The sequence below is a fragment of the Engraulis encrasicolus genome, chromosome 19 (assembly GCF_034702125.1).
Source record: "Engraulis encrasicolus isolate BLACKSEA-1 chromosome 19, IST_EnEncr_1.0, whole genome shotgun sequence".
Taxonomy (NCBI): domain Eukaryota; kingdom Metazoa; phylum Chordata; class Actinopteri; order Clupeiformes; family Engraulidae; genus Engraulis; species Engraulis encrasicolus.
Genome location: NC_085875.1, coordinates 38,519,671 through 38,536,239, shown reverse-complemented (window position 1 = coordinate 38,536,239; position 16,569 = coordinate 38,519,671). Strand labels below are relative to the sequence as shown.

Here is a 16,569-nt window from a genome sequence, read left to right as displayed (position 1 = left end):
CATATAATGATGCTCCCGCCACCATACTCAAAAGTGGAGATGATGTTTTGGTGAAGGTGTGGTTCTCCAGTTCTCCTCCAAGCATGATACTATGTGTTCCTCTGAAAAATTCAATTTTGGTTTCAACGTTGGTCTACAGAATATTTGGCAGTAATTTTATGAAGCATATAAATGCTTTTTCGCAAACCTCAAAGGTGCAGCAATATTTTTTTGGACAGAAACCCCATTAATTTTAGATTGGCAGAATGAAACCCATTTTTAGCTATTCTTGGTTACATCTCCACTTCTGAGTATGGTGGCGGGAGCATCATTATATGTGGCTACCTTGCTGCCTCAGGCCCTTGAAAGTTTGCTATTATCAGTGGAGCAATGAACTCAAGTTTATTGTGATATTTTACAGAAAAAAACCGTTAGGAAGTCTGTCACAAAGTTGAAGCACACAAGAGGATGGGTGCTGAAATGTGACAACAACCCATACTTAAGAAGCAAATCAACATTAGAATGGCTTCATAACAATGAAGTACACATTCTGGAATAGCCCAGTCAAAGCCCTGACTAAAAACAATTGAGATTATATGGCATGAAGTCAATAAAGCTATGCACTCCAGACATCCCAGAAAACTTGCTGACGAGAGGCAGTTCTCCAAAGAAGAGGGAGACAAGATACATCCAGATTGTTTTGTTAATCTGATCTGCAACTACAGGACAAGTCTGGTTGAGGATATTACAACTAACTGAGGGTTAAAACCTATTTAATGCAAGGGTGTACTTACTTATGCCTTGCTCTCCTGTGAATGTTATAGCCTTATGGCCAATAAAAATATGAAAACATGTAAATGTTTGTGTGGAATTAGTTAAAGCAGACTCTGATTGTTCCTTCTTGAGATTTCCGGGAAGATCAGACCATGTTTTATTATCTATTTTGACTGAAATATAAGAAATTCCAAAGGGTGTACAAACTTTTTCCTGGGACTGTATGTGTATCTGTGTGTGCCAATGTTTTTATGTATGTGTGTTATCTGTGTTTGTCTGCGTTGTGCTTAGTGAATGTGAACTGTCTGTATGCGTACAGTATGTGTGTCTGTGTGTAGTAGTAGGTGTACCGTATCTGTGTGTGTGTGTGTGTTGTAGTAGTAGGTGTACCGTAACCGAGTGTGCGTGTGTGTGTGTGCGTGCGTGCGTGCGTGCATGCGTGTGTAAGGAGCTTTGAGACAGACATTGCACTCTAGTCTGTGCCTGTCTCCACCACACACACACACACACACACACACACACACACACACACACACACACACACACACACACACACACACACACACACACACACACACCTGTAGGCCTACACCTGTGCCCACATCCTCTTGTAAGTGACCACAACATAAATAAGAACAAGCTCAAACAATCAACTGATGCCAAAATTCATTTATGAGCCAGCACGAGCACACTCACACAAATATTCTCTCTCTCTCTCTCTCTGTGTCTATGTGTGCGTCTGTGAGAAGGAGAGACAGACACACACACACACTTTTTGAGGTTGTCCATTGAGTCTGATGGCAAGAAAGAGAAAGTGAAAGTAATGAGATGTAAAATGCAGCGCGAACCATTATGATGCAATACTTTGTCACCAACCCATTCATCTCTCTCTCTCTCTCTCTCTCTCTCTCTCTCTCTCTCTCTCTCTCTCTCTCTCTCTCTCTCTCTCTCTCTCTCTCTCTCTCTCTCTCTCTCTCTCTCTCTCTCTCTCTCTCTCTCTCTCTCTCTCTCTCTCTCTCTCTCTCTCTCTCTCTCTCTCTCTCTCTCTCTCTCTCTCCCTCCCTCCCTCCCAAACGCCCCCCTAGACCTTATCAAAACCTCCCTACGCCCCTTTGACTTCATCATAAGCCCCCCTAGTATTAATATTAAACAACTAAGCATCGCCCTTCTCACACTCTCTCACACTCTCTCACACACACACACACACACACACACACACACACACACACACACACACACACACACACACACACACACACACACACACACACACACACACACACACACACACACACACACACACACACTTTTAATGTGATAGGAATCAATGGCTATGAGGAACCATAGTTGATTACAGTTGATTACATTCAAATAAAGAGAAAATGTAATTCAACAACAACAACTACATGTGCACAATAACCGACAGTAAATAGAGGTCACAACAGCACTCTATACTTTAGCACAGAATGGCAGGTGCACCAGGCAGCACACATAAACATAAACAGAACAGCACCACTATGGACTTAAAGCCACAACAAACACAACTGCACCACTATGGTCTTAAAGCCACAACAAACACAAGTGGCTGCAGGGTCAACAACAGCACACATACTGGCAGAACAACACACAGGCTTGGCACCTGGAGACACCAACCACCTGCGAGCACACACACACACACACACACACACACACAGATATAACTGACACAAACACACTGCATTTCCCTCCCTTAGCAGTATTCGAGTTTTCCTTGCTTATCACTTTGTTCAGATTTGCAGAAACAACACCGAATATTTGGTGCTGGATGGTGCAGATTTCCTCTATTTCATGATGCGTTTTCATTATGCCTCACCGGGTTTGTTGGGCCTACTTCAGCCATAGCGGTGGTGTTAAGATCAGGCCATCCTGATCATGCTGCCTTTAACCAACTGAGGTCATGCAGCGCAGCCTGCCACTCAGGGCTCGAACTTGCGACCTCCTAGCAAACACCAGGGATGAGAGGCAGACGCACTAACCACCGAGCTAAACGCTCATTAGCTCATTCGCTGTACCAGTGGTTCCCAACCTTTTTTGGCATGGGACCCCATGTTGACATCCCAAATTTCTGGGGACCCCATTCACATTTTTCACAAGAAAAATGAAAACATAACTGAGCTACATACGTTGTAGGGTATTAGACCTATAGACGTATGACAGTCTAAGATTGTAAATGGTGCTTCTTCAAAGAGAATATTGAATCGTTGTGTTATTTGAATTAGTAATATTTATCAGTATTCTTTTTTTTGCACACTTTCAGACATTTCAGGCGACTCCATTTGAATTCAAGGTGACCCCAAATGGGGTCCTGAGTCTGACTCCAGTGTTGAAAAACACTGCGCTATACTGACCAGCAAGCCAAATTTTAAACTCACTAGCTCAACCGCTACACTAACCAGAGAGGTAAACGTTACCGATCATTAGCTCAGTTAAATAACCAGCAAGCTACAAGTACACGCTACACGCCAACTAGCTCAGTCGCTAGCACATCTGTATGAGGCTTCGGGAGGGTTTTTACCATTCTACTGCCAAACTCAGTTAGTTGGCATCTGTAGTTTGTTTCACATGCAACAGTGGCTTCAGTAATGCCTGTGCATCACCATACTAAGTGGTGTTAAGATTATGCCATCCTGATCCTGACTAGGTTGTGAAACACTTCACATGCGTCTCTGTGCTGCTCCAGCCAGACGGGTGGGCCTATCTTTTACAACCAGCTCATCAGGTGCATGTAGGCCTACTGCTAAGACAATTGCACAATGAATGAATAACTTAGCTGAAGGGTTGGCTCTAAGGACTGTATTGAGAGGACATGGAAAATGAAATATCAACCTTTTGTTTGACGCCTATTTCAGAGGGACCAAGTCAAGAGGGGTATGGCAGCGTTACCGTACATGCCTACGCCCATTGACATGTGCACAGGTGTTGCTCTCCGTTGAAATAGGTGGCATCAATTTGTGGTGCTCAGTTTTCATTCTGCGGTGCTATGCCCCAGAATGCCTTGTGAATGGGACACAATGAACGAGGTCCATTACATTGCACCCCGCACAGATCATTTGAAGTGTAAAAAAACAGCTTTTCACAAGTGGACTCAACAAGCATAAGCAACATCAGTGAAAGTTGGAGAGAGATAGAGAAAACGACAGACAAAGAGGACCTACGAAGAAGAGGAAAGATACAGAGGAACATGCATAAGGGGCAAAATGAATGGAAAGCAGAGACGGAGAGAGAGAGAGAGAGAGAGAGAGAGAGAGAGAGAGAGAGAGAGAGAGAGAGAGAGAGAGAGAGAGAGAAAGAGAGAGAGAGATAGACAGATAGAGAAGAGACAGATGGGGGGCTGGGGGGTTGAGATGAGCATTCTAGAGGGGTCGGCGCTTGTGTGATGATGTCATGGCAGGGGCTCTTAGCTCCTCCTGAATAAGACATGCGCAGGGGCTTCTCTGGCAGTGTGTGTGTGTGTGTGTGTGTGTGTGTGTGTGTGTGTGTGTGTCTGCCTGTGTGCTTGTCTACAGGCCTATGTGTGTGCCTGCCTGTTAATAGTGTGTATGTCTGTTGTGTGTGTGTGTGTGTGTGTGTGTGTGTGTGTGTGTGTGTGTGTGTGTGTGTGTGTGTGTGTGTGTGTGTGTGTGTGTGTGTGTGTGCCTGTGTGACAGTAGGCAGCTAGATTGGTCCAATGCGCAGACTGTTTACAGTGAGAAAACTCACACATCTTACTCTTCACACTCAAGATGAGTACCAGCCAAATCGCTGAGGAGGACTTATGGCCAAGTAAAATGTCTCTGAAAGCATTATCGTCTGTGTGCATATGTACAGTATGTGTGTATGCGTCTGTGCGTACACGTCTCTCTGTGCACATCCGTTTATGTGTAGATTATTGTGAAGAACAGCTAAAAACAAAATGTTTCTTCATTTAAATGTTTGATAAAGCGTTTTAGGACATAGGGTTAGAAGAAGCTCTTTCAAGTCATCAAGTGTCCACATGGTTCATTTTGGGGACTGATGTAGGGGGTGATTTTGTCCCAAAGCCATTTTTGAGACCTTTTCTCCTTTTCTGTCATTTAATGTCAGAGTGCCCTTACATTTTGAATACAAAATACAGTTCCCAAATATGATGGGAAATCTGATGGAAAATGTCTGTGGGAAATGCCTTTACAAATTTACATTTAGAATTTTGTCATTGATACTTGATAGAATTGATTTTTGGACTGTCCACTCCCGGCATCGTCCTGAACATGATAACTTTGTGTTCCGCCAAAATTCCACACAGGCACACACACACACACACACACACACACACACACACACACACACAACAGACATACACACTATTAACAGGCAGGGACATCAGAAAGCGTTAGGTTTGAGCGTGCTTGCGTCTGTGTGTGTGTGTGTGTGTATGCGTATGTCTATGTATACACATGTATCTGTGTGTGAATGCGTCTGTGTTCATGCATCTATATGCAAATGTGTGTTTGTGTGTATGCGTATGCATCTGCATATTTAACAATTAAGAAATGGATTAATGGTAAAAGAGAAGGCAAAAAATCTAGAGAAGACACCACAAGGAAAGACTACATTAATGACCGACAAAACATTTTGGGTTGTCAAGACAAGAAAAAGGGATACAGAGAATGACACAGAGAGAAAAACAGATGCCAAGAGAGGCATACATGGAGAGAGAGAGAATCCATGAGAGAAGGAAAAAGAGTGAGGAAGAGTGCCAGTGACAGATATAGAGACACCAAGAAAGGCAACGAAACAGACAGACAAACACATGGCAAGAGAGAAAAGAGAGGGAGAGGCAGAAACAGAGACAACAAGAGAGGGAGAGAGAAACAGAGGACACAAACACACATGGATAGAGAGAGGCAGAAAGCGAGAGCGGGAGACATAGAGAGAGGGAAGAATGAAGGGATAAAAACAACAGAGAGAGAGAGAGAGAGAGAGAGAGAGAGAGAGACAGAGACAGAGACAGAGAGACCGAGACAGAAAGACAGAGAGAACGAGAAGCACAAATAAACAATAACAACTTGGAGAAAGAGTGAGACGGCGAGAGAGAAAGTCTTGAGAGAGGGACAGCACATTAGAAAAAATAAAACAGTAGAGAGAGAGCGCAAAACAGAGATAGAGAGAGTGCAAGAGCCACAGCAAGAAAGAAAGAAAGAAAGAAAGAAAGAAAGAAAGAAAGAAAGAAAGAAAGAAAGAAAAAGAAAGACAGAGAGAGAAAGTGAAAATGAAGCAAGCGAGCCCCCTCGGGCCAGAGAGACTGAGGGCATAAAAATACATGGAGATGGAGAATTATGAGAGGGAGAGTGGAGCGGCCACAGAGGGAGCATTGTTAGCTCAGCTGCACTGACTGTGCGCATGGGTCACAGGTTCGAAATGGGGGGCAGACAGACAGGGAGGCAGAATAACAGAGGGAGGAGAGAGAGAGAGAGAGAGAGAGAGAGAGAGAGAGAGAGAGAGAGAGAGAGACAGAGACAGAGAGACAGAGAGACAGAGAGACAGAGAGAGAGCGAAAAAGGACACGAATGGTGGGTGGGTGTGTTGTGACATGGGAAAGACTGAAAAGGCAGAAAGAAAGACTTGTGACAGACAGACAGGCGTGTGAAAGACTGTACAGAGTGATGGAGAGAGAAAGAGAGTGAGTATGAGTGTGTGTGTGTGTGTGTGTGTGTGTGTCAGAGAGAGAGATGTACTACTGGGCAGAGGTGTGACCAAGTCACTAATGTGCAAGTCACAAGTAAGTCTCGAGTCTTTCCACTCAAGTCCGAGTCAAGTCACAAGTCAAGACACATCTGACCAAGTCAAGTCCAAGTCCAAGTCGTACCCCAGCCAAGTCAAGTCCAAGTCCAAGTCTCATTTTTTTTCAAGTCCTTAACAAGTCACAAAGGGATTTTCTATTTGCAATCACAATTTCGATCATAAATTCATTAGTATAATAATGAGACCTGAGTAAAAAGATGACAATTACTAAAACAGTTGCTGAGAAATCAGTCTAAACCAAACTACTGCTTGTGCTGTGTATGTAGGCTAAAATGACATTTAATTTCATATTTTTTTTCACATAGAAATACATTTCATGTGAATTTGTACTTAAACAAAGGAGCAACCATATGCCAAATATTTACTGTCCAGTGGGCAAATAGTCCTGTTGCAAGAATGTGTGCGTATGTGTGTGTGTCCGTTCCATCATCTGATGGCATAAACCTATTCCACTACTCCACCCTGGTCTTGGTGGTGGGCCGGTCATATCTAGTCAAGGTTTTAAGTTATACAGACTCTAGCATCATAACGCTAAGGACAGGACTATGGTTAACTTTTTCACTAGGAGCACAGGCAGGGCCGCTGACAGCTTTGGCTGGAAGGTTTTGTCAAGACATTAGGGGGGCATATTACACTTCCGACCTGAAAACGCGGATTCACACTTTCAGCGTACTGTTTGAATTTACCCACAAAGGCCAAGGGTGAAAGTAGTAACCTATTCATGTCTTACAGGTGCTACCCACCCTCCCCCCTCTCTTTACTGTAGTGTAATACTCGACTAATGTAAACATTTTGGTTTGGCTTTAAAATACGTCATTTTCCCTAAGGTACCATATTAAGCTCACCATTCTCATCAAGATATGACATACAGCAGGGGTAATCAATTTCTTTTTTTAAAAATTGAGCCCAGTGTGTGTGTGTGTGTGTGTGTGTGTGTGTGTGTGTGTGTGTGTGTGTGTGTGTGTATGGGGGGTGGGGCTACACATGTGAGACAGGATGATGAGTTAACAGCACAGCTCAGCAGGCAGCCCTGTCTCAGCTGGTCCATGATGTTCACTTCATCCCATTATCTGTGAACCCAAAAGCTGAGCATTGACAGTGTCATAACTGTGAACCCACCAATGAGCACATGCATGGTGCAGCACTAGGCTATATAGTCTGCTGTAGGCTACGTGCCCAACAGTATTTAGCCTAGTAGACACTAGTCCATATGGGCTAAGAAATGAGGACAAAGTAGGCCTATTTGTTGGATTAAATTCCTGGTAAAGTAATGATGAATTTCCTGAATTTCCCCCCTGGGGATCAATAAAGTTACTCTACTACTCTACTATTGTTGAAGCTGATATCGGCATTGTCGCTTTCCCCCTCACATTCTCGCCGCAATGGCCCATCACCAACCATTTTTACTGCGTCACAGTCCAAGTTAACTAGAACTTCGTTTGCAGTCATTAATCCATGTCTTGTTAATTATATTAGGCTACTAGACTATTCGCCAGCACGCTGTCAATTAAACATGGCGTTAGCGCTGCAGAATGTCAGTTATGGCAACGAGGTAACCTTGTTCTGCGCTTCTACAGTGTAGGAAGAAGGAAGGTGTGTAATGTCCTATCCAACATTTCGCTCTCATTTTCCCGAACGAATATGCGCCTCGCGCCATGCTCTCGTCTCCCTGTTCTCCCCAATCGCCCTCTCCTCCCCCACAAAGGCACTTGTATGCTGTTCATGCCTCTTCAAAAAGATTAAGTTCACCGTCCAGGTCATATATTGTAGCCAAACAAAGTTCTGCTTCTATGTTTCCTATTTTTGTTAATTTGGAAAACAGGGTTACATCCCAGTTCTCCAGTGCTGGCGTCGTGTAGCTCTAACGTGTCATTTCCAAGCAGCGGTAATTGCGACTCCAAACTCCCCAAAATACCAAACAAAGCATGTAGTTCGAACTGTGAGAAACATAAGATAAAGCTGTGTCGACACCACGATATACAAGGTTCGCGTGCGCAAGGACTGGGAGCAGCACGCGAGAGGGAACATGCTTTTTATCCACGGGAGCTGACCCATGTCCATGTCTTGCGCTGCTCAGCAGTAGCTTGCAACCTCTACCTCGCATTACATTTAAACTTCACGATAGGCTGCATTAAAGATTGCGTTTGAACTGATGTGGCTGACATGATAGTGTGTCAAGGCTGAGTTTTAAAACTTTCAAGGAACATGTATGGCATTATCTTACCATTTGACACATGGGACACTGCTACTCTGCTTTCAGCTGCCTGAGGCGGTAGGCTATTCCATGAATCAAAGATAGCGCTGATGTCCTTATAAATGTTTCGATTCAAGTCATCGAACAACAAGCAGTGAGGTTCGGGGCGCATATCTTGTTTATAGCCCTCAAGCGCAAGCTTCGCGGGAAGCAGTGTTGCGTGCGCTTAGTTTCTTCAAAGTTTTTCCAATAGCCATGAAGTATTCCTCATCTCGCGCCTTGACCAATTATTTGACAATTTTGGTCGTTTGTCTTGTCTCTTTGCAAGACTGTCATGAATAGGCTATAGGCTAAATTATTTCCCTTTGGAACCATTCACCCAGCATCTAAAGTAGGCAACCGGTGGAGCTCTTTTGATGGATGCAAGACCAACTCTGCTCGCATATTTTCGATTGCATGCTGGAAGACTAAGACATGTATAAACGTGTATTTTTGTATTAATTCTAATACTCAACCGATGGTGGCTGGTCAATGCAAAGAATGTTACCAAGAGGTTACTCTTTCTAGACTGAGAAGCGCGAGCATGCATTTTCAGCGCGTGGAGTTGTGGTCGTGAAATAGCCCTGGGATATCAAGCCATAGCCTACGGTCACATCCTGGGTTGGGGGAAACTTAAAAGCAGGCCATATTCGTAACGTTTACCTCGCCACATATCCATCATAACGTGGTTTTGTCCGCGATGGTGGAAATTATTCGCAAGGCTGCACTTCACTTGACTGACTCGCAAACATAGTGTGTGGGAGCGGAACATAATGTAACAGCCTTCGGGGGCTGAAGGCAAGCGCATTCATAAAGGACAGGGAAAGCAAAACGGATAGGCGTACTCTTTTATAAAAAATCAATAGATTAAGTCCTGTGGTTCGGTTATGTCAGCAGTGTGTGGTTTTTTTTAATTATTTCAACTGCTTAAATAGCCTAATGTTCTACAATCAATGTCCATCACCATTTAGCTAAAATATTTAGACAGCTTGGTTCTCACTGAATTTCTGTCGTATGCGAGGGGCGAGAGAGCGAGAGCTTCACGTGTGTAGCCTACAGAGGCGTGTTGCACATCACAGCGCCCCACCACACACACTTCCTACAACATTGATAGAAAATATTTGTTGATCACAGTGCAAACTTCCATAGCCTACCCTATTAATAATGCAAAATGAGTTGGGGCTGAGAGGGAGATAAATTAACTTCCGCGATGGTTTAAAATGTAGGCTATGTTTGTTCTGGAGACTCGCAAATGGTGTTTCAGTGTTGCCGCTAGTCGCTGCGTCCAGGCCAGCCGCGTCCGGCCGCATCTGGCCGCCAATGATGGCATAGCACCGCTTAGGACAATGACGTGACTCAAACAAAGAATGTGGGCGGGCTGTTGCATTCTGAAAACAAGGGTTGGACTTGGACTTTTTTTTAGACCCAACATGGCAAGTCACGCCAAGTCATTGAAAGTTACAACTGTCAAGTCCAAGTCGAGTCCCGAGTCAAAGGCGTGCAAGTCGAGTCGAGTCGCAAGTCCTTTCTGATCTTGAAATTTCAAGTCGCAAGTCTTCACACCGCTGACTCGAGTCAGACTCGAGTCCAAGTCACTGGACTCGAGTCCACATGTCTGCTACTGGGTAATGATTGGGGTTGTTGACACCCTCTGCTATGACGTCAACGTTTCTTGGAGATGTTTTTAGTTGTTAAAACCATCAGAAAGTGCTGGCAGGAGCATCCGTGCCAAATATCTCCCAGACATCATCAGCTAGTGATGCTTAGGGGTGTAAATCACAGCCTCCAGGACCATGACGATACGATTCGATTCGATATCGATTTCTTAAGGCAGCGATTCGATTACATTCGATACCTAAAAATGCCCCCGATGCGATTTGATTTTTTTCCAATTACTTTTCCAGTTCTATTATGTTATGGAGCTAGGGCATTGGACAGGGGCCAGCGATTTGATTAGTTCCGATACTTAAGAATGCCCCACGATACGATTCGATGCAATCGCCGGCCGTAGGATCGATGCATTGACACATATTGATTATCATTTGAAAAACATGTTGAGTTTCACCACACTGCATCATCCATGTACAACATTTGAAGCGATACTGCACCATTTCTGGAAATAAGTTCATTAATAAGTTAATTCAGATAAATGACTGAAATTGACCTTTCTTCTGTTCTTGCAGCCGTTCTCATAGTCTGGTGATGTTAATTCTAGTTCCAAGCTAGCAATCATCATTGCATTTTATGGGACAAGCTATGAAATTCAACTACATCGCTTGAAGGTAGAAGTATAGGAAGTATAGGAGAAAGGTGACACTCAATCATTAAACTGAAGGGAACTTGTACAATGAGCTTGCTTTCAGAAATGGTACAGTATAACTTTAAAACCACAAGTGGCAGATGGACCAGACAGACAGACAGATAGAAACAACGCTTCCCCATCATGCAAATTAGGGAAAAGGCTAGGGATGCACCGATACCACTTTTTTGAAAACAGATACAAGTATGAATACATTAATGTGTGTACTTGCCGATACGAGTACCGATACCGATACCTTTTACCACCAAAATACAATGAAAATAAATGCATGGCCTTGTTTTTTTCACCTGTGATATTTTTATTGTCCATTTCCATGTCAATTTAAATGTTAGTAAATGTATGAGGTAGCACTTTTTTCCATGCTGATTTCAAGTCCACAGAACATGACAAGATTTTGCATTGTTTTGAGTAATAGTAGTACTCATAGCTGGTATCGGCAAGTGCTTGACGAGTACGAGTACGAGTATAATGAGCAGTATCGGGAGCCGGTGCATCCCTAGAAAAGGCAAACTGACATGGTCTCGAGTTAACTCTGTGAAATTGTCATCCTTCTCCGTACCCTGTGAATTACCAGGATTTACATAATTCCTGCTGATGATTCTCTTCAAAATACTTTTTAAAGTATGCCTGAAGACATTGTTTAAGTTGTAGGCCTACTGTCCATCATGTTGCATTTAGCAGACTTTTCTATTTTTAATCCAAAGCACCTTACAAAAGAGGACATGATCAGTCATGGGTACACGGTTAGGGCGTCAGACTTGTAGCCCAAAAAGGTTGCTGGTTCGACTCCCAACCCTCCAGGGGGGAGTAGTGCTCTCGCCCATCCTCCTCCATGACTGAGATACCCTGAGCATGGTACCATCCCGCCGCACTGCTCCCTTTCGGGCACCATCGGGGTCTGCCCCCTTGCAAGGGTATGGGTGAGGCATAAATGCAATTTCATTGACTGCAGTGTGCACTTGTGTGCTGTGGAGTGCTGTGTCACAATGACAATGGGAGTTGGAGTTTCCCAGTTGGGCTTTCACTTAACTACTTGTGTGCTTATGCCACTCCACTCACTCTGCTCTCCAAGGTAGTTTCACTCGTCCACAAATCCAAAGGTAGAAACTAAGACGTCTCTGTTTTCATGTTCTTCTGAGTTAAGGGACCTCAATGTACTTTATTATACCTCTGAATATACTTTTCTTTTTCTACATTTGCCATTATGGGAAAATTATATGGCATTTAAATGTACTGATTTGTGGAATCCCTGTTGCCGCATGATGCATCGCTGTGTAGCCTGCCTTCCATCTGTGCTAAATTAGATAATAATTAGAATAATTTCACATCTCTGTGGATACATTGTAACGCACGCACGCACACAAGATTATTGGTGGTCTTTCTGCTATGCACACATTAGCAATAGCACAGCATAAACAACAAGATACATACAGAATACAGCATACAAAGATCTATCTGAGAGAGAGAGAGAGAGAGAGAGAGAGAGAGAGAGAGAGAGAGAGAGAGAGAGAGAGAGAGAGAGAGAGAGAGAGAGAAGTCATGTTGGTTCAGGTCCCATGTCAAGCAGGGACTCGTGATGGAAATGACATGTTCATGTGTCACACTGATCTGACAGTCTCACTGCCTATGTTGTGGGTTGGTTTTATTTTTGCACTTGACTTGAGAATCCCCATTTGCTTACGACAATACAATGATGTCATGGGACAAATCTTTGTATTTTTTCTGCCAACTTCCTCAAAGGAGTAAGCTTACAGATAGGAGACATTTACACACACACACACACCGTAGCAGCAGCAAGTCAACACACTTCACCACACGAAGACCATAAAACATATGCTACACTTCCTTGTAAACATGCATCACCAGTCTGGGTATCAGGGCATCATAAACTTAATAGTAAGACACCCTCCTCTTACTCAGACAATATACGCAAACAAACCAGCGCTTGTATTGAAGCATGCATGGGTCATAGGCCGCCTCAACATGTTGCCTTGGTCAGAGGACGTCACTGGTGAACACAAAAACAAGAATCAGCCGGGGGCATCCGCTGAGTAGACTGACCAATGCACAGGTGACTGGTGCCATAGATGCCGATGCCGAGCATTTGCATATTTCATGGTGGTGAAGCGGTTTCTTTACTATGGTCTTCCCCTATCTTTCAGACCACACGATTTGTTTACATTGCGGTTTACGGCACACACACAAAGTGTGCGACGCTTTCCCATAACGCGGCTGTTCTTCGTGTCAACCGTTGTGCAGCAGCATTTATTTGGCTGTGTCCACAAACACACACACACAAACAAACACACTGTTAACCATATCAGCAGCTTCCAGACCTAAAGCATGTCTGTAACGTCAGCTCAATTAAGGCATAAAAACAATCAGTGCTGTTGAGCGTAGATGAGAGCCAAAATTAGGGAATGTTTTGGTGTTCATCTCTTGCAATTACCTTTCGCAGCGCAGGCACAAAGAGGCCTCGCCATTTGTGACTGTTCTCCTCGCTGGAAAAGTCGTAGATCTGTTGGGGCTGCATGCCTGCTGCGGCTCGTCGCGATGCCGTGATCCCGGCTGATCTGTCCGCATCGGCCCCAAACTCCTAGTGGGTGGGTCGGTCCAGGCACGGCGAAAGTAAACTTGCTAGCTAGCGAAGAGGACTAGTTAGGACACCAAGCCAAAGCACAGCAGACCAATTAGGGGTGCGATAATGGAATAAACTATGCTTTTATGCCATCTGTCGAACGACTGGGAGCTGCATACAAGTTTTAAGCTCATTTGAACGCTTTTTATTCATTAAAGTCACACCGAACCGAATAGCAACTTGCTGCTACACTTTTTTTGTAATCGAGCCTCGAGCTAGCATTGAAGCTATCGTTAGCCGCACTAGCCAGTTGACAGCCTTTTTTTCACCCGCGACAAACAGCGGCGGCTAATGTTAGCGAGCTAAGCAGCTAACTGATAGCAATCTGGCAAGGCAAAAATATTTGCTTATTTTGTGCGAGGTGTCATTGACTCTACACTAAAGGAGAAGATTAACATGCATCTTAGTCGTCGGGAGTTGTATTTAGCAGGTCGGATAAACCCAACTGTCTAGAAGCACATCTGTATGCGCTGGCTGTATCTTTGGCCTTGATGCACAGGGATCCGTGTTGTGGCACAAGAAGATCCTTCATTCAATTCCAGAGTTAGAGTTTCTTTACTTCTGTTTATGAAGGAAATTGTCATCTTTTCCGTTGCTGTCGACAGCACTCTTCATGGCGAAAAAGTCTCCGAAACACAATTCGAAGTTAAATCCCTTGAAAACGTTCTTGGGGGTGGCACAGGAACGCTGGCGTTGTTTTTGTTAGTGGAAGTCGCGATTCAACTCTCCCGTTCAGCGTCCGTGTCCATGTTTGAAATAATCTCGGCTCCTCACTTGCTCTCGATGCGTCGTCTCACTTTCCGCATCTGCGTAACGTACAGGGAGGGAGGGTTCGCCTGTTGGCCTCCTCCTGGCTGGCTGAGAGTGTGAATAGCAGAGCCCAAAGTCATCCACAGCTTTTGCATGCAGTTACACCATCGTTGTGAATTTAGCGCATTAAGCTTCCTGTTGTGTTTTGACAGAGAGCTCAATTTCACAAATTTCAGAGCATCATTTATAAATAAAGCATTCTTAATGTTGCAGTATTATGTGTTTCTCGCTCTTTGGCTAAATATAATAGGCTTAATGTCAATATGTTAAAAAATGAACTTGGCTATTAAGGCCTACATGCCAAAAGCAAAAGATGAAACGTGTTTTTTGTAAGGACAAAAACACTATTTTGATAAATTAGGTCAATTAAAGGCTTACAAGAACAGAGGTGCGAGAAGGTAGGCTACGGCTCTCGCTCTGGTGATAGTGTCCTACGCCTCCTAGTGTCGTGTGGGGGTAAACACAAGGCAGGCAGCCCGACGGGGGAGGGGGGGTAGGTTCAAATTGCACTAGTCTATTATTATTGTAAAATTATTTTGGTTTAATAAGATCTCTCAATCTCGTTTAATTGTTATTGCCCTTTTGACAGTACAGGCTCATAAATGATAAACCTTATATACATCGTCTTGCATTGCACTACATTTACAATATTGCCATCCAGTGGTGAATAGTCTGTATCACATCTTTGCCCCAGCCCCCAGCAGCACTGTTGAAAGTGCACGTGATTAGAATGGAAAACCTCAGAGGACATCAATGACTGACTGACTGTAGGCCTACATACAAAAGTTAAGGAAAAACTCTGATCATGAAATTCGCGTTATGAAGAGTCAGCCCAGTTAAACTACCATATTAGTTAAAGGGCCTGGCACATAAAGCCCTTCTGATGAGACCACTGCAGTCGCTCAAGTCCTTCCTATGTCAAGTCAAGTGTACTTTATTATCAAAAATCTATGTAACAGGGTTAGCGCAGAAGTTTGAAATTGCGTTTGACCCGTCTCCAATGTGCAGTTAAACTAAACGGTAACACTTTAGGGTGAACTATGGTAAATTGGGACACTTTTGGTAGATCGCAAAAAAAACCCACTTTAAGTTTAAAATACACCAACATTTAGTAATTGTATGTCTTCATATGGGTCTTGGGTACATTTCCATGTAGGAATTAGTTTTTGAAGTATGATATTTTATAATATATTAACATTTAAAGACAGTGAGACACCAACTTCGTTGTGAGAAAATGCTATGGCAATTTGGGACACCCTTTAATGTAAAATGGGACAGTCTGTTTGATTATCATTATTTTTGCACAAACTGAAGAATAATATCGTTTTTCTCTTGTTAACAGTAGACTAGGATCTTAACTATTTAAAAAATGATATAACATCCCTGAAACATTTCCATTTCAAGAGAATATTGAAGGAGTATGGCATGTGTGACTGTGGCCATGGCCATTAGCATGTGGGATGCATATTACAATACAGGCCTATGGCGTGCTAATATGTTATGCTAACAGCTAACAGAAGCCCATTCTGTTGCTATGAGAAAACTGTCCCATTTTAGCTTAAAATATTGTCCCAAATTAGCTCACTTCACTATACTTACTAAAAGTATGTCTCCTTAATAAAGTAAAGACAAATGTGTAAATGTTTTGATATTGAGTTAAACCTTTAGTAAAACAACATATATTTCAATCATATTTTGTACCATATAATCACTAATTCAGCCATAATATCCTTATGATCTGATAGCATAATCGACATGTCAGCTAGCTAAACTGACAAGTGTTGGATCCACTGTCACTTCAAACCTTTGCTCATTTCTTTTATGATACTTAACACCAAATAAAATTATTGTTCCTTATACATGACAGTTGCAGTAACAATATTACATCCCATTTTGTGATTGGCTGCTAATATTTAGAAAGAAAACAACCCAAAACCTTATTTGTCCCAATTTGGCTGATGTCCCAAATTACCTTAGTTCACCCTACTTGACGACGGTGTCATAGGCATGTCATTA

At 43.2% G+C, this 16,569-nt stretch overlaps 1 protein-coding gene across 1 annotated transcript in view; it reads right to left on the bottom strand.

Annotated features, from left to right (window-relative positions):
* Positions 1-14,619, bottom strand: part of sos2 (son of sevenless homolog 2 (Drosophila)) — a 73,396-nt gene extending 58,777 nt beyond the window's left edge. Inside the window, exon 1 of the mRNA XM_063184339.1 lies at positions 13,555-14,619. Within this exon, the coding sequence (XP_063040409.1) occupies positions 13,555-13,638 (84 nt within the window). The 5' untranslated portion in view covers positions 13,639-14,619. The remainder of the gene's footprint in view (positions 1-13,554) is intronic.
* Positions 14,620-16,569: the final 1,950 nt, after the last annotated feature.